Genomic DNA, 22,930 nt, shown 5'->3' with positions numbered 1-22,930 from the left:
TTAGCTTTCTGCAAGAACTCCAAACTCAGGACAGTCGTAATCCCAAGGAGCATTAGACGTAAATGCAGCATTCTGCACATTGTATTTATAAGGTATCACAGAACATTAGCCACATAATAGTAAGATTGTAATAAAACTGGTCTGTCATTTTAGAAAATATTAATGGTACAAAAGGGTAATTTTGAGCTTTGGAAATTTTTTTAATGATAATTTTAAGGTAACTTGACAAAATTAAAATGTTGAGTGTTTTTGAGTCAGTAGAGTCATGTTAATGAACCGGAATTAACATGTACCTTTTACAAATAAGGGTAATACATGTCTGAAATATTGTAGTTAAAATATCAATTTATCACATTGATAATTATTTAAATTCATATTTTATTTTAAATGGAATGTATATTTTCTTATTATAACTAATCTATTTAAGATGACTTAAACATTTTTATATAAAAGGACATTTTTTTGTGTATTTTGAATTACTTTATATGTCAATTTATCTTTGAAATGGTCAATTATAATAATCTTACAGAATAAAGTTTATTAATATATTAATTATTCATTAATGCTACATTAAACAACATCAATAAAATATAGTTATATTCTATTATATATGCATGGCATTATAATTTATTATTAGTAGCAAAAACTATCTTGAATGCACATGTCATAAAAAATTAAACTAAAGAAGAAACTGGATATGCAAATTCCAGTACAATATTTCAAGAATTAAGGATTCCTGGAGGTCATCCACATGATCCCAGGAACCATTGCAAAAACTGTATTTTACAGATGGGAAATAAGATAACCCTATCAGAAAACAAAATTGTGAAATATGTATATTGATACAAATTAAATACAGTACTCTAAAACTTTGTGTCCAGTTGGTAACATTACCAGATATCCACAGACTTTTTGAAAAGAAAACCTTCACCATATGTTTTGAATGCTGAAACTCGAAGGATTAGTTGGAAGTTTTCGCCTTCTTTTTCCCACTTCCCCATCCACCACTGAGTTGTACAGGATTGTCTCGGAATGATATACGTTCTTTCTTAGAAGGTCTTGTATTTGTTATCATTGGTGCAAGTACTCCCTCAATCGAACAACCTAGACAGTGACATTAAATGTATACTTTCATTTAACATGATCCAAGTAAAACCACATTTCTTAAGAAATAGTTTTAAATCAACAACATGCATTTGAGAACTCTATAGTCTTTGAGTTTATAAAAGTATCTTTATTGAGTTTCCTTTTGTTTGCAAAATAATATAATCAAAGTTTAGAATAAATTGTTTGTTGTTGTTGAGTGCCCTCAAGTCAATTCCAACTCATAGGATCCCATGTGACACAGTAGAGCTGCCCCATAGGGTTTTCTTGACTGTAGTGTTTACAGAAGCAGATAGTCAGGTCTTTCTCCATTGGAGCTGCTGAGGGGGTTGGAACTGCCAACCTTTAAGTTAGCAGCCAAGTGTTTAACCATGGTGCCACTGGGCTCCTTAAATTGTGTTTAGGCTAATTAAGGGGATCCAGCTAAATAAAATTAAGTTACAGCAGCTTTCTTCCTCTATCTACAGACTCAAATCTCCCTGCCGTTTCAAGACAAAGGGATGACATAGCTCCTTATTTTTAGATATTAAAAACTGTTCATATTTTCACAAATAGTGAAAAAATTTTATAGTAGTTTATTATTTATTATTATTTCTATGAATAATGCATATTTAAAAATTGGCTTTAAAAGTTGTCCTATTAAAGACTTCTTCAGAAAAATGAATTATTGGTGAAATGGAAAACAGATTTAGAATCAAAATACATTCATGGGTTCTAGTCTGGCTCCATAAAATACAGCTTGGTTTGTATCACAGTCGCAGACTTTCTGAGCCTTAATCCACAGCCTTAGCTCTGAGCCTTAGTTAAATGAGGGTAATAATACCTGCATTATGGAGTTGTTATGCAGATTGTCTTTCTGATTATGTTGCAATGGTAGTAAGGTCTGTGAGAGGACTTTGTAAACAGGTGCTATAAATTTGAAGGAATTATTACTCATATTCAACAACTTAGAAATTATCCATGTAAAAGTAACAAAAATTGTTAGAGTTTTAAAACAAATAGAAATCCTAAGAATAGGCTTGTAGATTTGGAATGTTTTACTCTGCAGGACACCAAGATGCCAAATCAAAAACACTATTAAGGAATTATGATCATGTTTAATTCTCCTGAGGATGAAGTAAGAACACAGGGATGTATCTATGTGCAAAGGTCTTCAAAAGCAGCAGAGTGAGGCTTGCCAGGGCTCCTCAGTGCTGGCTTGAGGCGAATGTTTAAACCAGGCAAATCTCCAATGTGATGCTTTTGTGCTTAAATAACTGTAGGGGGAAAAGATCTAATTCTTTTCAGATTAAAACTTTTCCACCTAAAACTTTTAAATACTTAAAAAATGCATGTCTAAATACAAGGGTTAGGAAACATTAGATTATTGGTGGAAATTGGTCTGCAATTTTAAATTTGGTGCAACATGATGATGAATATTGGCTGTGAAGGTCCATTTCATATTTAAAAGGTCTTTCAGATCAGCATACGGTACTTTGGTTTTTAATCTCAAGACTGTGATTAGGAAAACAAATTCAGACGCATTAATGAACCTCTATAAAAGAAGCACATTTTACTTTTTTTTTTTTATGGATTCTTTTTTTTTTTTTATTAACTTTTATTAAGCTTCAAGTGAACGTTTACAAATCCAATCAGTCTGTCACATATAAGTTTACATACATCTCACTCCCTACTCCCACTTGCTCTCCCCTTCTTGAGTCAGCGCTTTCAGTCTCTCCTTTCTTGACAATTTTGCCTGCTTCCCTCTCTCTCTATCCTCCCATCCCCCCTCCAGACAAGAGTTGCCAACACAATCTCAAGTGTCCACCTGATATAATTAGCTCACTCTTCATCAGCGTCTCTCTCCCACCCGCTGACCAGTCCCTTTCATGTCTGATGAGTTATCTTCGGGGATGGTTCCTGTCCTGTGCCAACAGAAGGCCTGGGGACCATGGCCGCCGGGATTCCTCTAGTCTCAGTCAGACCACTAAGTTTGGTCTTTTTATGAGAATTTGGGGTCTGCATCCCACTGATCTCCTGCTCCCTCAGGGGTCCTCTGCTGTGCTCCCTGTCAGGGCAGTCATCGATTGTGGCCGGGCACCAACTAGTTCTTCTGGTCTCAGGATGATGTAGGTCTCTGGTTCATGTGGCCCTTTCTGTCTCTTGGGCTCTTAGTTGTCATGTGGCCTTGGTATTCTTCATTTTCCTTTGCTCCAGGTGGGTTGAGACAAATTGATGCATCTTAGATGGCCGCTTGTTAGCATTTAAGACCCCAGACGCCACATTTCAAAGTGGGATGCAGAATGATTTCATAATAGAATTATTTTGCCAATTGACTTAAAAGTCCCCGCAAACCATGTTCCCCAGACCCCCGCGCTTGCTCCGCTGACCTTTGAAGCATTCATTTTATCCCGGAAACTTCTTTGCTTTTGGTCCAGTCCAATTGAGCTGACCTTCCATGTATTGAGTGTTGTCTTTCCCTTCACCTAAAGCATTTCTTATTTACTGATTAATCAATGAAAAACCCTCTCCCACCCTCCCTCCCTCCCCCCCTCGTAACCACAAAAGTATGTGTTCTTCTCAGGTTTACTATTACTCAAGATCTTATAATAGTGGTCTTATACAATATTTGTCCTTTTGCCTCTGACTAATTTCGCTCAGCATAATGCCTTCCAGGTTCCTCCATGTTATGAAATGTTTCAGAGATTCGTCACTGTTCTTTATCGATGCATAGTATTCCATTGTGTGAATATACCACAATTTATTTACCCATTCATCCGTTGATGGACATCTTGGTTGCTTCCAACTTTTTGCTATTGTAAACAGAGCTGCAATAAACATGGGTGTGCATATATCTGTTTGTGTGAAGGCTCTTATTTCTCTAGCGTATATTCCGAGGAGTGGGATTTCTGGGTTGTATGGTAGTTCTATTTCTAACTGTTTAAGATAACGCCAGATAGATTTCCAAAGTGATTGTACCATTTGACATTCCCACCAGCAGTGTATAAGAGTTCCAATCTCTCCGCAGCCTCTCCAACATTTATTATTTTGTGTTTTTTGGATTAATGCCAGCCTTGCTGGTGTGAGATGGAATCTCATCGTAGTTTTAATTTGCATTTCTCTAATGGCTAATGATCGTGAGCATTTTCTCACGTATCTGTTGGCTGCCTGAATATCTTCTTTAGTGAAATGTGTGTTCGTATCCTTTGCCCACTTTTTGATTGGGTTGTTTGTCTTTTTGTGGTTGAGTTTTGACAGAATCATGTAGATTTTAGAGATCAGGCGCTGGTCGGAGATGTCATAGCTGAAAATTCTTTCCCAGTCTGTAGGTGGTCTTTTTACTCTTTTGGAGAAGTCTTTAGATGAGCATAGGTGTTTGATTTTTAGGAGCTCCCAGTTATCGGGTTTCTCTTCATCATTTTTGGTAATGTTTTGTATTCTGTTTATGCCTTGTATTAGGGCTCCTAGGGTTGTCCCAATTTTTTCTTCCATGATCTTTATCGTTTTAGTCTTTATGTTTAGGTCTTTGATCCACTTGGAGTTAGTTTTTGTGCATGGTGTAAGGTATGGGTCCTGTTTCATTTTTTTGCAAATGAATATCCAATTTTGCCAGCACCATTTGTTAAAAAGGCTTTCTTTTCCCCAATTAATTGACACTGGTCCTTTGTCAAATATCAGCTGCTCATACGTGGATGGATCTATGTCTGGGTTCTCAATTCTGTTCCATTGGTCTATGTGCCTGTTGTTGTACCAGTACCAGGCTGTTTTGACTACTGTGGCTGTATAATAGGTTCTGAAATCAGGTAAAGTGAGGCCTCCCACTTTCTTCTTCTTTTTCAGTAGTGCTTTGCTTATCCGGGGCTTCTTTCCCTTCCATATGAAATTGGTGATTTGTTTCTCTATCCCCTTAAAATATGACATTGGAATTTGGATCGAAAGTGCGTTAAATGTATAGATGGCTTTTGGTAGAATAGACATTTTTACTATGTTAAGTCTTCCTATCCATGAGCAAGGTATGTTTTTCCACTTAAGTATGTCCTTTTGAATTTCTTGTAGTAGACCTTTGTAGTTTTCTTTGTATAGTTCTTTTACATCCTTGGTAAGATTTATTCCTAAGTATCTTATCTTCTTGGGGGCTACTGTGAATGGTATTGATTTGGTGATTTCCTCTTCGGTGTTCTTTTTGTTGATGTAGAGGAATCCAAGTGATTTTTGTATGTTTATTTTATAACCTGAGACTCTGCCAAACTCTTCTACTAGTTTCAGTAGTTTTCTGGAGGATTCCTTAGGGTTTTCTGTGTATATAATCATGTCGTCTGCAAATAGTGATAACTTTACTTCTTCCTTGCCAATCCGGATACCTTTTATTTCTTTGTCTAGCCTAATTGCCCTGGCTAGGACTTCCAGCACGATGTTGAATAAGAGCGGTGATAAAGGGCATCCTTGTCTGGTTCCCGTTCTCAAGGGAAATGCTTTCAGGTTCTCTCCATTTAGAGTGATATTGGCTGTTGGCTTTGCACAGATGCCCTTTATTATGTTGAGGAATTTTCCTTCAATTCCTATTTTGGTAGGAGTTTTTATCATAAATGGGTGTTGAACTTTGTCAAATGCCTTTTCTGCATCAATTGATAAGATCATGTGGTTTTTGTCTTTTGTTTTATTTATGTGATGGATTACATTAATGGTTTTTCTGATATTAAACCAGCCTTGCATACCTGGTATAAATCCCACTTGATCATGGTGAATTATTTTTTTGATGTGTTGTTGGATTCTATTGGCTAGAATTTTGTTGAGGATTTTTGCATCTATGTTCATGAGGGATATAGGTCTATAATTTCCTTTTTTTGTAATGTCTTTACCTGGTTTTGGTATCAGGGAGATGGTGGCTTCATAGAATGAGTTGGGTAGTATTCCGTCATTTTCTATGCTTTGGAATACCTTCAGAAGTAGTGGTGTTAACTCTTCTCTGAAAGTTTGGTAGAACTCTGCAGTGAAGTCGTCCGGGCCAGGGCTTTTTTTTTGTTGGGAGTTTTTTGATTACTGTTTCAATCTCTTTTTTTGTTATGGGTCTATTTAGTTGTTCTACTTCTGAATGTGTTAGTTTAGGTAGGTAGTGTTTTTCCAGGAATTCATCCATTTCTTCTAGGTTTTCAAATTTGTTAGAGTGCAATTTTTCATAATAATCTGAAATGATTCTTTTAATTTCATTTGGTTCTGTTGTGATGTGGTCCTTCTCGTTTCTTATTCGGGTTATTTGTTTCCTTTCCTGTATTTCTTTAGTCAGTCTAGCCAATGGTTTATCAATTTTGTTAATTTTTTCAAAGAACCAGCTTTTGGCTTTGTTAATTCTTTCAATTGTTTTTCTGTTCTCTAATTCATTTAGTTCAGCTCTAATTTTTATTATTTGTTTTCTTCTGGTGCCTGATGGGTTCTTTTGTTGCTCACTTCCTATTTGTTCAAGTTGTAGGGACAGTTCTCTGATTTTGGCTCTTTCTTCTTTTTGTATGTGTGCATTTATCGATATCAGTTGGCCTCTGAGCACTGCTTTTGCTGTGTCCCAGAGGTTTTGATAGGAAGTATTTTCATTCTCGTTGCTTTCTAAGAATTTCCTTATTCCCTCCTTGATGTCTTCTATAACCCAGTCTTTTTTCAGGAGGGTATTGTTCATTTTCCAAGTATTTGATTTCTTTTCCCTAGTTTTTCTGTTATTGATCTCTAGTTTTATTGCCTTGTGGTCTGAGAAGATGCTTTGTAATATTTTGATGTTTTGGACTCTGCAAAGGTTTGTTTTATGACCTAATATGTGGTCTATTCTAGAGAATGTTCCATGTGCGCTAGAAAAAAAAGTACATTTTGCAGCAGTTGGGTGAAGAATTCTGTATAAGTCAATGAGCATATTTTACTTTTGGTCTAATACTAAAACACACACACACACACACACACACACACACACACACACACACACACACACTACTGAAAGGCCAGATAAATAAATAAAAAATAAAATAAAGAAAGAAAGGGTATGCCAGGCACAGAGAGCTAGATGCCTGTAGCTGTAGGCAAGTCTGTAATGGAGTCAGACACTGAACATAGCATAGCTCAAGAGTTGAGAGAACTTCCCAGCTGGCACTCTGTGAAGCCAATTGCAGCAGAGACTGACGATTGAAGGAGATACCGACTGAAGTTGGCTTCCACATGGGGGCAAGATTTGTCTTGCGTTAAGCTACTCCCTGGAAGTACGTCAGTAGTCATTTATGGAACAGCACTCTTCCAAGCAACAGGAATGTTTCTGGTGCATAAAAGCAAGACTTTCCTAGATGATCAACTAGTGGCCTAAAAAAAAGTAAAAAAGGTTCCTAAAAGCTTACGATCCCCCCATACTATTTACATATTGGAAAGATCTAGTTTAATTTTTTTCCAAATAACAGAATGGAATGTCTACTTTGGTTCATTTTAAAAAATAACAAAGTAACAACAAACCCATGTCCCAGCAGTACTGAAGAGGACACATTATATAGGAAGATCTGAGAAGTGAAGAGTGATTGGAATAGACTTAGAATTTGAATATATTTATTTAAGGTAAAAATTAGTGGTTAATAAAAAAGTAAGTATATTTCCACAAATGGGCTTACACAAATATTTTGTTCCAATAGAGAAGGATAAATCAAGTTCCTTGAAAGCAATATTCAGGGTAATGATACCTTGAAATAGGGATATCTTTCAAATATAATTCAATAACTATTATTGGTTAATCATATTTTGACTAAGCCATCTTAGTATAAAGAGATTTTTTACAGGGCCACAATAGATGGGCCCTGATAAAATGGGAAAAATATGTGAAACAGAACTTCAAATTCCTAAAAAAAAAAAAAAAAACAGACTTACTGGACAGTTGAGACTGGAGGACTCCCCAAGACTACTGCTCTGAGATTCACTTTAAATCTTAAACCAAAACTAGCCCCTGAGGTCACCTTTTAGCTAAGTAACAGATTTGCTCACAAAATAAAGACCATCACCCATGAGTACTGTGTTCCTTAAAAAGATTACCCACAATAATTACTTTAAACAATTACTTTAAAACAAAAAATGAGAATATAATAATTTTGAGGTATATTTTCAGCGGAATGAAAATACTATAGGAAACTATCTTTAAAATAATGTAAAAACTTGACAGAATATATAGTTTTTTTTTTTTGCACAAAAGTATTTTTGGTGTGTTTAAAAGCTTGTGTTTTATTGTTTTTCTATGTGTAAATAAACAATCTGAACAGTAATCAAACAGCTTGTTCTCTCATTGCATTTAGTGAGAGTCTTTTAATCATCTTATAAATTCTCAATTCACTAGATATATAGAAAATTGAGGAGTAAAACAACACATCTATGAAGTAGCCACATATTGGCATTCACTGCAGAGCCATTACTCAGCCCAATGATTACTTGAGAAACAGAAAAAGAAAATAAAGAAGCAATTTAATAAGTCAATGTATAATCATTCTAAAATTACCCACATGAAAACAAAATAGCAAGGAATTCTTGCCTCAAAAAAATGATATTAGAGCTAGACCTACTGATAGGTTCCTGGAACAAAAAAAAAAAAGGACTGAAGAACCCTTGACAGGTTTTATTACTACAGATTTTCTATTTCTTTGACAACAGTCTGCTGCATATTTACAGGTGATCATACATACCAACCACTCAGTCTCACTTGTGTGCTTAAAGTATGTCTCGGAGGGTCTACTGTATTTCCCAGAAGACATTTCTTTGCCACACAATCTGTGTTCTGCTAAAGATTTGTTCTGGTTCTTTAAACTTTATTTTTTGGTTAAATCTTTGGTTCTTTAGCAAATGTCAAGGTCTACGTTTGCTGTGTTTTGATAAGTAATTTAATATGTAAAATGCTTTGAATGAATCTCCTGGTATGTATTAAAAAACTTTGTTAAACAGGTCATAATAGAAATATCATAATACATAGTAATAAGTCATTGGAGTTTTCATAGATACACCCAACACTTTGTGTCTGGATATAGAAGTTATTTCAAAGTCCTTCCCATATTGTATTACTTAACAACAGATACAGCATAAGTAAAGCATGGAGGAAAAAAAAAATCAACGTTTTAATGAAAATGACCAGAACAAATTTTTAGCAGCAAAGCGTTTACATCAATTTAAGTGCTGTGAATGAGTTACACTGGGAAAGTTTGGAACTGAGGTAGATATTACAGTGTTCAAATAACAGTTGCTTTTTAAGGCCATTGCTTATGTCCAAACTTGAAGTCCAGTGATCACTTATAGTGAATTTCAGGTAGATAATTTAAAGTTTACTACTGAGGATAAAAACAAAGAGGTTGTTTATACCATGCATGGACTTCTTCAATGTAACGTGATGATTTTGCTTGTGTCTGAGATTACATTCAAGCTTTTGAGTGAACACAAATTTCCATAACTTTTAAAAATACTAACAAAATTTGTTTCTCAAAATCCCAACTGAACAATGAAACCCACAGTTATCCCTCTTATTCAATATTTAGAGATACATAAAATAAGATGACCAATTAAGTCTGGTAAAATGAGTAGTCACAAAAATATCCACAGCATTTGTAATAAATGCCAATAATCTAGATGCCTGTTTTTCTTAATAAACAAATCAATACATAAAATATATAGTCTGCTTTGTCTAGGTACATCTATTTTGGAAAAAAAAATTCCTAATGAACATAAAAATGAATACATACCATATAGGGTGGGAATACTCATTTTTAAAGATATTGTATACATTTTTACTTTTATATTGTGTCTATTTGTTGATCTTTTAAATTCCCTAATAGTTAAAATGTACATTGGATCTAGAATCTTTAAGGCCTTCTCATAATATGCACTGTTTTCCAGGATTTGTTATTATTATTATTTTTAATACATGCAAGATAACTTATAGCTGTGTCTGCACAAAAAAGAATGGCAAGAAGGTGGTGTTAAAAATACTGCCTTGAGCCTATAAATTCTGTGATTTTTAGACTAATATAATTCAACATTATTTTTTTCTTTGAGTAATTTGTGTTTGGTCATAAAATTTAAATAGATTTGTATGAATTATTTCAGAACTAGACTGGGCTTTCCTCATCATGGCCCTTAAATTAACTAAAAACCTTCTTTTCCATTGATAAATTATTCTATATACCTCTCATATTGCATTTTTCTGGCCTCTCACCTAACTAGTATATACCTATTGGGATTTCAACTTCTAAGCTGGCTAGATAATTAAAAGTGTAACTCAACAAGCAGCTAAGAGTGAATTTACCAATCTATAAGCACCTAGGCTACCCACTTCCTACTACAAACATCAAGTCAGAAGGGAATTCCAAACATCAAGTCACGTAAGTTCCATTTCCCCTATCATTTCCACAAAAGTCTGGTCCCAAACACTTCAATCATTTTTTTTTTTTTAACATTCTCTTCAGGATTCTACTCAATTTCATTATATTCACAACTAATGTTCCACAGTATTTCAGTCTTTTTACCCTTAAGTGACATACATATTCCTTTGAAACAGGTCCATTCTTATATAACATTATATTTTAACTTCATTTTATATTCTGTAATCCTCAGTTAGTTTTGCCAAAGTAATTATTTAAGCAAAAATATGCATTTTAAGTAAATTCAGAGGTGCTTATCACTGAGCAGTTTTTCTTTGGAATTTAAACCTTTAAAACCCCAATTCTACTTCCAAGATCACGTGGAGTCTTTGAAAGCTTTAACTTTATAATCTTCCTTTACTTCATTCATTTTTTCAGCATGTATTTGTTTAGTGCTTATTATGTGGCAGATGCTGCTCTATTCTCGCTTTTCAATGGACCTTTCCTGTCAATTTTCTTCTTTAAGCCAAATAAAACTAGTAACTGTCATAGTTGCTTTCCATTTGACTCTATTCTCATAATTCCATCTTTACAGTCCTCATATGGAACTTGTATAAAACAAATACTTATTTCCACATTCCCAGATAGTGAAGACTTGTGGATAGGTTTCCCAAAAATTTTTCATGGAAACTTTCATTATCCCTTTTCATGCTTATTAGTTCTTAGCAGGGAGACATTTGGCAACAATAAACACGACTAGCCTGAGGATTTATTATATTATTGCACTTCAGTTTCATTCATTTGACAAATGAATTTCACATTTGACCATACCCACTTATTTTTGTACCACATTAGCTAGTGTAAGAAATTGGTTTGCAAACAAGAACAGTCAAAAAAACAAAGGAGTAAAAGCTTATTTAAGACAGAAAATGATCATAAAGGAAAAGAGTAAGAACTAAAATATTACATTTAGAAGCATAATGCCTTAATCTATTATCAATAGAGCATACATGGATCCTGTCTTTAAAAATGTTAACACATTTTTTTTTTTTTTTTTACAAAGAATAAATGTAGCTGACATATGTATAGCTAGTTCTCTCCTACCAGTACAGACAAAATTTGTCTGGAATAATGTCCACTGTTGTTGAAACTAGCTACAGTTTTAGATCTGTAAACATTATTCTGTGGTTACTAATAACTGTTACATTTAACTGTGCCTGGAGTCATTATTGACTGTTTCATCAAACTGGCTAGGATCTTTCAAATGAGCAGCATCAGGCTGTTAAAGGGTGTTAAATCAGCAGTTCACTGAGTGCCTACTCTGTGCTAGACTTTTAAAAAAACCTGTATTACATGATTCCCCTAACTATGCAAAAGTTCTCTGTGTGTAGTAGTAATTAATTTTGGTTATCCAGTTCTGGTTACTAGAATATTTTAAGGCTTGAAGTGTTAATTTGTTTATTTAATTAACTGCCAAAGTTCAGGGATGAACTATCAAGACCTAAAAAATTTGTATTTTCAAGTGCTTGCCCAAAGATTTCAGGCCATTAAAAAAGAGTTAATGGTTTAAGAAATAATAAAAAGAACACAAAAGCTTAAATTTTTACATTGTTAGAGACTAAATCTTGCTGAGCAAAAAAATAATTCTACAGGATGTGGTTCTAGCTACTTTATTGACCACTTAACATTAAAAAGAAAGGTCAACAAAGTTAGATTTCATTGTGTGTATAAGGCAACCAGGTTTAACGTGGCCATGGCTGTTTATAAATTCTTACTTTTTCCTTGTGGGGAAAAAAACATAACATCTAGAGTGGGATAGAAGCTTGAATCTTTTTAATTGAAGATTTGAAAGTCAATTTTTACTTCTCCTACAACGAATTTCTGCAACGGTAGGCATAGAGAGTGAATACCAAGCAGCTCTTTCACTAAGATTTGTAGCCAGAACATGATCACGTACAAGTATGCCAGTTCATTAAAGATACAACCACAATGCTCATATTTAACAACCTGATTATTGTGCCTTAAGCATCAACAAATTTTTGTTTCAATTATGATAACTTTAAATGTCAAATGTCTTTAAAAAATTATAATGTACTTAAATCAAAAAAAAAAAAAAAAGAACCATTGCCATCGAGTCAATTCTGACTCATACCAACCCTATAGGACAGAGTAAAACTGCTCCACAGGGTTTCCAAGGAGCAGCTGGTGGATTCGAACAGCTGACCTTTTGATTAGCAGTCAAATTCTTAATCACTGCAGCACCAGGGCTCCATAATGAGCTTATTGCTTATATTTTATCATTACCCATTTACTCTTCAATTCTCTGTCAACGTCAATTCACTCATAACTTTACTGAAAACATCACATTGAAAGAGAAGCAGGGCATTTTGAGTCCACTATGCCTCAGGCCCTTCCTCAGGCCCTTCCTAGGCACTTTATATTCAATATCTCTTTCAATCTTCACTACAGTTCTGCAAGATACATATCATCACCCCTATGTTAAAAATGAGGAAACCAGTGTTAGAAAGTTAAATTACTTGCCCAAAGATAAGTGAGAGTTACACAATTTGACCGCTGCTTTACATGACTGCATATCTTAAAGAAGTCATTATCTTGTTTAATATTCAGCAATAAAGTATGTCTCTAATATCACAGTACAAAAAGAAAATAATTTGAGAAGTATATTGTGAGATGCATATCTGTTTTTGCGTGCCTCAGAATGGTCTTTCCAGACCTTGTCATTACTTGGAAATAAGGCCTATGACACTAAAAATAGTAAAGTTAATCAATGAAAGACAATCCTATTTTCCATTTTCATAGCAAGGAAACAGAAGTGATTATATCTATACTCATATCCATATCCATTCATCCATCCACCTATCCATCCATCCAATCTTACAAACACTAACATGATTTTTTAAATTTAAGAATTATTTTATCAAAGGTTTTTTTTTTTCACACTTTCTTATCATTTTTCTTAACATTGACTTATATCTCTCTCTCTTTCCATCTACATTGTGTCAATGTTCTTTGTAAATTTGGTGTTACCAGAAGTTCTGAAATTGTCCAAAGAACATGCCTATTTTTGAGTGATTTGGCAGTATTATATGGACACATAGTTTAATGAAATAACATTAATTAGTAGTGTCTCCTTTGAGCATTGCAAAAATAGAGTCTTCTTTTCCACGTTATTTTCTTTAAGATAGAATCTGAGAAAAATTTCGCATCATAATTATATAATTATCTGGATTTTCTAAAGGCCACTTACAAATAAAAACAATATGTTAGTTAACTAATAGAAAATTGAATCAAAACTCAATAAATTCTTTTATATAGAATTTCAGTCTATACTAAAATGTATTCAAGCAGGATACATGATTATTTACTTTTTGAACACTATTTAAGACAGAAAATTCAGCTAAATGCAAGAAGTTTCTAAACATCCAATGAGGAAATTTCATACTTATAAATGTAATATGGAAAGTAAAGGGCCAATAGGAAGTAACAAAGATATTAAAGTACTAGTTAGGGATCTTGGAGTCTTGAAAAAAGGGAATTTCAAAGGAGATTCAGATTAGGACTGGGGTGGCAGAAGGCTTAGAGAACAGCAAGACAACAAAATGGGCAGGTAAATCCAATGATGAGGCATCAGTGACTGGTAGTATATTTCTAAATTAAAATCACTTATACTTGTAGTTATAGATGGTAATATGGCAAGAAAAATATATATACATATCCACATTTTTTGCCTGGTATTTAAAGAAAAATTGTGAATTTATGAGGCAAGTAAGAAAGTTGGTTAATGTAAATACCACATAATTATGATTTTTCTCTTTCTTTAACTATAAGATTGTCTATGATAGGAATATTATTTTTCTGCCTGTCAAGGAACAATAAAGTATCTCCACATTTTTTGTGTTGAAAACATTTCTTACATGGTTTTGAACAGCAGGAACTGGTCCATTAACTAGAGTTATTAGCTCCCTAGAAGATACTAGAGGGCCCTGGTGTTGGCTTCTATGTGGGTGGCCTCTTTTGGAATAATCTTAGATATAGTAAATTTTTTTTTTTTTTATAGTAATTGTAGTTACTCAAGAAGACCTTCAACGAGATGTATTGAGACAGTGGCTGCAACAATGGGCTCAAACATAGCAACAATTGTGAGGATGATGGAGGAACAGGCAGTGTTTTGTTCTGTTGTACACAGGGTCACTATGAGTCAGAACTGACTCAACAGCACCTAACACAACAACAAAGATAAATTTCTAAGGAGTATGGTTCAGAGCAAACCATGAGCTTAAGTTTAGTGAGGGCTCTTTGGAGAATATACACAACCTTTTTTGCCTGTATATATTTCCTTTCTGTAGGAGTAGAGAGAAAGCTGGTTACCACCAGGTACAAGTCGTCCAACCTTAAAACTCAACACCTCAATTTATTAACTATCTCTGCATTTGACGGAGTTAATTATTAATACATTCAGAGAGAAAAACCACATATATCTCACATACATGATACTGCTTATTTTTTAAATTGCCAAAATAATTTTTTTAATTTTTGAAAAATAAATTTAAGCTCTCATTTAAAAAAGGTAACATTATATTAAGTGTAAAAAAAAAATTTTTTTATAAGATATGCAGGCTGATTTTATTTAAAAATTTTGATATTTAATTGCATTTGTGATTTGAAATTATGTCTACAACACAAAATAGTGCCTAATGTATAAAAAAAACGTATAGTAAGTGCTTAATAAATGTTTGCTGAGTAAAATAGCCACAAATAACTTTAAAGCTACAATTCAAGGCAGATTTAAAGTATCATCAACCTTATCTTTGAAAAGGAGACTTCTATGTCTCCTTCCAGTTTTAGCCTATTAATATACTAGAGGTCTCTTCAAAACATATACTGCTTTCTTCACAAAAGACTGTAGGTCTGAGTTTTCTATGGCCTAATAATTAGGCCGGAATGAACATTCATTGGATTTAAAACCAAGATCACATTCCATATAGCCTCATAAATTGAAAAACTATAATTTCTTCTAAAAAGGATGGATATTTTACATCTTATTCTTTTACTTTCTCCATAAAAACATTTTACATTTATATAAAACTTCATAGACATTAGTAACTACTTTCAGGATAACCTAATTATTAAATTAACTTAAACCTGAAGGTCTATAACTAATTTCCTCTTTAAAAATCTTTAATTTGCATTTTATAAACAGCTTCTTTCTAAAAGGTAAAATCTAGCAAAAGATTAAGCTAAAAATACTTCGTTTTTTTGTTTTTTTTTTTTTTTAATCCTATGAAATGTTGACTGGGTTCTCAACAGGAATTTTTTTTTCTCTTTCTTTTAAAATGTATTGCAACACTACAATATCAACTATCAGAATATTCTTAAACTAGATTACTTCAGCAGACATACTGAGTTTTAGAGTCATTTCTAACTTTTCAAAATGCAACTTGATTTTATAAAATAGCTGTTAGTTCTCATGGATGATGGAATTTTCTTATCTTTACTTGGAAAACGTTTTTTAAAAAAGATTTTTTTTTGTTTTCCCCTTCTTGCTCATGCTTAGTTAACGTAATTAGAATCAATTTAAACAATATTTGAAATCAGGATCATTTAGAAGTATTCTGGCATGGAGAAAATTTTCAGTTATAGAATTTTCTGATTTTAATACAGAAAAATATAAGAAATAATAGCTTCGATTGTCTCATATGCATGCGAAAGCTGGGCAATAAATAAGGAAGGCAGAAGAAGAATTGACGCCTTTGAATTGTGGTGTTGGCAAAGAATAGTGATTATACCATGAACTGCCAAAAGAACGAGCAAATCTATCTTGGAAGAAGTACAGCCAGACTCCTCCTTAGAAGCAAGGACGGCAAGACTTCATCTTACATATTTTGGACGTGTTATCAGGAGAGACAAGTCCCTGGAGAAGGATATCATGCTTGGTAAAGTAGTGGGTCAGCGAAAAAGAGGAAGACCCTCAATGAGATTGATTGACAAGGTGGCTGTGACAATGGGCTCACGCGTAACAGTGATCATGAGGATGGCTCAGGACCAGGTAATGTGATGTTCTGTTAGAGTTGGAACTGACTCGGCAGCACCTAACAACAACCAAAACATTGCATTTTTAATTGAAAAACTGTCATATATGAAGTTTTTTTTTTTTTGTGTGCTAGCTGTAGAATTATGGAGTTTTAAAGTTCTAAGAGCTTTTGAATCTCCCTTACGTCTTTTTTTTTCTTGTCCCCCTCCCCCGCCTCCTTCCCACATGAGTCAAAAATACATATTTATATATTTATCTAAATCTCAACAGGGCATTTTCAGAATGGACAAAGCAAACCTAAAGCATCTTACCTGATCTTATAAAGATCATACATATGAGAAATATAATTTGTATTCAAATGTGGCTTATGGAGTCATTGGGTGGTGCAAACAGTTAAGTGCTAAACTACTAGTAGAAAAGTTGGGGTTCAAACCCAACCAGAGGTGTCTCAGAAGACAGGCCTAGCAATCTAAAAACCCTGTGGAGCACAGTGCTCTGCACACATGGAGTTGCCATGAATTGCAATCAACTCTGTGAAACTAACAACGACAATGCCAGGCTGAGTCTTATCTCCTAAATTTATGTAGGATGTGCCGTGACTTAACCAAGGTCACAGAAAAGCTGACTTAACCCAAGCCAGAACTAGAAATCAGGTTGCCCAATTTCTATACACATACTCTTACCAATACCACACCATCTCTAACCCAGTTTAAAAAATGCCAATTACAAGTTAATCGTCCATCACAGCTATACTTTATAATTCCAGTTTAGTGAGGGCTATATTATACTTTCCAATACTCGTCCATCAGTTTGTTATATTGTGGTGGATTGTGTGTTGCTTGATGCTGGAAGCTATGCCACTGGTATTTCAAATACTAGCAGGGTCACACATGGTGGACAGGTTTCAGAAGAGCTTTCAGACTAAGACAGACTAGGAAGAAGGACCTGGCAGTGTACTTCCAAAAAGACTGGCCAGTGAAAACCTTATGAATAGCAGCAGAACATTGTTTGATACAGGCAGGAAGATGAGTCCCTCATGTTGGAAGGCACTCAAAATACGACTAAGAAACAGCTGCCTCCTCAAAGTAAAGTTGACCTTAATGATGCAGATGAAGTAAAGGTTTTGTGACCTTCATTTGCTGACATGGCATGACTCAAAACGAGAAGAAACAGATGCAAACATCCATTTATAATTGGAATGTAGAAAGTATGAAAATAGGAAACTTGAAAGTCATCAAAAATGAAATGGAATGCATAAAGATTGGTATCCTAGACATTAGTGAGTTGAACATGAATTGGTATTGGACATTTTGAATCAGACAATCGTGAATTGTGAGATGACATCAAAGAAAGCATACACAGAAAGCAAAGGTCATTAAAAAGAAAGGAAAGAAAGAAAAGACCAAGTTGGATGTCAGAAGAGATTCTGAAACTCACCCTTGAATGTAAAGCAGCTAAAGTGAATATAAAAAATGATGAAGCAAAAGAGCTGAAAAGATTTCAAAGGGCAGCTCTGGAAGACTAAGTAAAGTATTATAATGAAATATGCAAAGACCTGGAGTTAGAAAACCAAAAGGGAAGAACACACGTGACATTCCTTTCTCTAAAAGAAATTAAGAAAAAATTCAAGCCTCAAGTTGCAATAGTGAAGGATTCTACTGGCAAAATATTTAATGACACAGGAAGCATGAAAGCAAGATGAATGGAATACACAGAGTCATTGTACTAAAAAGAATTGGTCAATGTTCAACCATTTCAGGAGGTAAAATGTAACCAAGAACCGATGGTATTGAAGGAGGAACTCCAAGCTGCACTGAAGGCATTGGCTAAAAACCAGATTTCAGGAATTGACAGATTATCAATTGAGATGTTTCAACAATGGATGTAACACTGTAAATCTTCACTCCTCTATGCCAAGAAATTTGGAAGACAGCTACCTGGCCAACCAACTGGAACAGATTCATATTTGTGACCATTCCAAAGAAAGTTGATCCAACAGAATGCAGAAATTATCAAAACATATCATTAACATCACATGCAATTAAATTTTTTCTGAAGGTAACTCAAAAGTGGTTGAAGAAGTACATCAACAGGGAACTGCCAGTAATTCAACCTGGATTCAGAAGAGGACATGAACAAGGGATATCATTGCTAATGTCAGATGGATATTGGCTGAAAGTAGAGAATACCAGAAAGATGTTTGCCTGTGTTATACTGACTATGCAAAGGCATTGGGCCATGTGGATCATAACAAATTATGGATAGCACTGTGAAGAATGGGAATTCCAGAACACTTAATTGTGGTAATGAGGAAACTGTACATAGACCAAGAGGCAGTCCTTGGCACAGAACAAGGGTATACTGTGTAGTTTGAAGTCAGGAATGGCGTGCATCAGGGTTTTATCATTTCACTATACTTATGCAGTCTGTATGCTGAGCCAATAATCCAAGAAGCTGCACTATATGAAGAAGAATGCGGCATCAGGATTGGTGGAAGATTCATTAAATACCTATGATATGCAGGTGACACAACCTTGCTTGCTCAAAGCAAAGGGAACTTGAAGGCCTTACTGATGAAGATCAAAAGACTACAGCCTGTAGTATGGATTGTACCTCAATATAAAGAAAACCAAAATCCTTACAACTGAACCAAGAAACAAAATCATGATAAGTGGAGAAAACATCGAAGTTATTCAAGGATTTCATTTTACTTGGATCCACAATCAATGCCCACAGAAGCAGCAGTCAAGAAATCAAAGAACATGTTGCACTGGGCAAATATGCTGCAATAGACCTCGTTAAAGTGATTTTAAAAAGCAAAGATATTACTTTGAGGACTAAGTTGCAAACTGGACCCAAGCCATGGTTTTTTCAATCACCTCATATGCATGTGAAAGCTGAACGATGAATAAAGAAGACCGAAGAATTGAAACATTTGAATTATGGTGGTTGGGAAGAATATTGAATACACTGTGGACTACCAGGAGAACAAATAAATCTATCTTGGAAGAAGTAAAGGCAGAATATTCCTTAGAAGCAAGGATGGCAAGACTGCGTCTCACGTACTTTGAACGTGTTATTAGGAGGGACAAGTCCTCGAGAAGGACTTCATGCCTGGTAAAGTAGAGGGTCAGTGAAAAAGAGGAAGACAACCAGATGTATTGACACAGTGGCTGCAAGGATGGGTTTAAATGTAGCAACAATTGTGAGGATGGTGCAGGACCAGGCAGTGTTTCGTTCTGTTGTACATGGGGTCATTATGAGTTAGAACTGATTTGATGGCACCTAACAACAACAAGTTGGAATCGACTCAACGGCACTGGGTTTGGTTTTTGTTTTTTTTTAACAACAACAACAACATATTATACTTTAAAGGAACTCTAATGGTGTAATGATTAAGCACTCAGCTGCTAACCAAAAGATTGGTGGCTTGAACCCACCTAGCAGCCCTGTGGGAAAATGACCTGGTGATTTGCTTATAGGGATTACAGTCTAGAAAACCCTATAAGGCCATTCTAGTCTGTCACATGAGGTTGCTGTGAGTCAAAAATCGACTTGATGACACCTCTCAAAACATACTTTAGGTCCTTGAGTAGTGCAAATGGCTTGTTCTTCACTACTAACATAAATGTTGGCATCCGAACCCACCCAATAGTACTGCAGAAGGAAAGTCTGGCAATCTGCTTCTATAAAAATTATTGCCAAGAAAATCCTATGGAGCAGTTCTACTCTGTAACATGGGGTCACCATAAGGTGGAACTGCCTTGACAGCAACAGGAATATAATTTATTCATCATTCAGTATTGTTTTTCCTAGGTAATGACATGGTTTTATAGGCTGAATGTAGCATATAAAACTTAAAAGAAAGAGAAAAAGAACTATGGAACAACACTTTATTGGTAATTTCAAGGCTTTTCATGCATTTTCTCAATTTCATTAAAAAACATTTCCTAGCCTAAAGTGCTGTGAGTGAAATAATACTAGTATTTAATTTGCCCCAAGCTGTAAATCTCTTCTAAAGATAAGATAATTGAGTCCAATTTACTTTTATATAGATGTTCTGCATATGTTCTGCATATGTCAGTTATCCATTTATTGTCTCTTAGTAACAAATGCACTTTTCAATTTATGATCTGTGATAAACAAAGTAATTCCTATAAGCATTTCTCCTTTAAAGTGAGCAGAATATTAATTTTTCTCAAAAGAGCATGCTGGAGGGACATTGTAGGAGGAAGAGCTTTTGACCATTTCCAGGCCCAGGTTGGGGGTGAGGTCAGCCTTGTGGATTTGAAGACATTTGACTTAGTGTGCTTCAGCAACAGGCTCAAAACAAGATCCTTCTGCAATTTTGTAGCCTTAGCCTAGGGATAATCTGTGCTCAGTCCTCTAGACAAGAAAACTAGAGCCTGCTGCATGTCATTGCATGCCGATGCCACACAGTGCTAATCACCAGTCCTCCAATCCCCTCCCACCTATACCCCCAAGGGTTGCCTATTGTTTGCCGAGCAACTCCAGACCAGTTGTGGCCTGGACAAACCAGGAAATTTCTCTGCTATCAGGTGGCTGAACCATGCCTTTTCTAAAGGGGTCTGAAGCCCTTCCTTAGGTGCTTTGTGCTTCCTTGGGTGCTTTGTCCTTCCTTGGGTGCTCTCCCTTAGCCCTAAGACACCATAAATTTTTCTTATCTTATAGCTGATCCTTCAGTAAACAATTCTTACATTAAATGTTCCCTGTTTAACCTACTGTATGATATCTATCTTCTGACTGGGCCCAGGCCACCATTATTGTTGTTGTTGGTTGCTGTCAAGTTGATCCCAACTCATAGGGATCCCATGTGTGCAGATTAGAACTGCTCCATAGGGTTTTCAAGGCTGTGACTTTCAGAAGTAGTTCACCAGACCTGTCTTCTTCTGAGGCGCCATTGGGTGGGTTCCAACCACCAATCTTTCAGCTAGTAGTCAAGCACTTAAGTGTTTGCACCACCCAGTCACTCCTGATATCTATCTTCTGATTGGATCCAGACTACCATAACATATTTACATGCATCGTAAGCTCCATGATGGCCAGAACTATGTTGGTCTTGGTCAGTACTCTCTATCCTGTATAATGCATAGGGCTTTCAAGCAGCACTCAATAAATGCTTGTGGATGAATAAATGTCAGGAATGGCCTCATATAAGTGGATTAGTTTTCCCACTGGTGGAATTTGCATCTCATGATTAGGGTGTTTGAAAAGCTCGCCTGAAACGAAACACTTAACATTTGGATAGATTGTACTCTGTAATGCTTATAATACCAGTATTTTGGACAGGTCAGGTGCTCTTAGTAGCTATGGCTGATGTTGAATATTTACCAAACAGTCAAACTTCTATCCTTCTTCTTTGTTAATAAAGCCTGCCTCCCACTACAGAGCCTGAAAATGCTGTAGACTCTCTTTCCTAGCCCTTCTACAGCTAAAGCATAGCCATGATTCATTCACTCATTCATCCATCTATTCATTCATCAAATATGTATCAAAGGGCCTATCATGCACCAGGGATTTGTTCTAGGTACTTTTTTTTACTTACCATACTTTATTAAACAAAACAGACAAAGATCCCTGTATTCCTGGAAGATACAATCTAGCAAGGGAGATGAACAATAGCATATTAAATTAGTGTGACACTGTTGTAGCCAATGAAATCTGGAAAGAAGTCTGTTTAGTGCTTCTGAGAGAGATTTTACCTTCTGCTAGACACATACAATTCCCCTTTCTACTTTATTGTGGCCTGTAGCAGTGCTTTGCACATGATAGGCATGTGATTTCATGCTATCATGATATGTGTTTTACATATTTATCCACAGATAAATGCAATAATATTTAATTCTCAACTTTACTTAATGTGGGGTTATAAATGAATATTATGTATATATGCTGCACCTATGCACAACTTGGGTATTCACATACATGTGCACATATACACACACACAGATAAATGGGTATATACAACATGCTAAAATATTTTGATTTCCAAATTTAAAATCATATTATTAGAATGTGCTTGTTCCATTTGGAGTAAACCTCAATGGCCATCTTTGAAACTTCCATTTGCTTTAGTCTCTGTATGTATTATTGGGCATCTAGTACATTATTTCACTTTGCACTTTTGCTAGCCAAAAGTAATATTTTTTTTATAGGAACTGTAAAATTACACTGTCAATACAGTGGAGGTAGTGCATACTGTTAGGACAGACTTGTAATACCTTTCCTCAGTTGATTTTAAGCTTTTTAAAACACTACTATTTTCAGCAGTTTTCATCAGTTAGTCCTTGTTAGTAGAAAAGTCTAAGAACTCCAATTTACTTCCAAACAGATCTAAAACTAAGCCTCATTTTTATTCCAGTCTTACTTTACATTGTTTTAGTATGCTGAACCTCTGACCTACACAGACTGGTGTTCTCAGTGT

General features: G+C 35.0%; 1 protein-coding gene across 5 annotated transcripts in view; it reads right to left on the bottom strand.

Annotated features, from left to right (window-relative positions):
- Positions 1 to 656: 656 nt before the first annotated feature.
- Positions 657 to 22,930, bottom strand: part of LRRIQ1 (leucine rich repeats and IQ motif containing 1) — a 241,319-nt gene continuing 219,045 nt past the window's right edge. For all 5 annotated transcript variants that reach the window (XM_049883982.1, XM_049883981.1, XM_049883984.1 and 2 more), the window contains one exon: positions 657 to 1,104. In XM_049883982.1, the coding sequence (XP_049739939.1) occupies positions 962 to 1,104 (143 nt within the window). In that variant the 3' untranslated portion in view covers positions 657 to 961. The remainder of the gene's footprint in view (positions 1,105 to 22,930) is intronic.

This window comes from Elephas maximus, chromosome 4, assembly GCF_024166365.1.
Source record: "Elephas maximus indicus isolate mEleMax1 chromosome 4, mEleMax1 primary haplotype, whole genome shotgun sequence".
In the NCBI taxonomy this organism is placed as follows: Eukaryota; Metazoa; Chordata; class Mammalia; order Proboscidea; family Elephantidae; genus Elephas; species Elephas maximus.
This window is presented reverse-complemented; position numbering and strand designations above follow the sequence as displayed.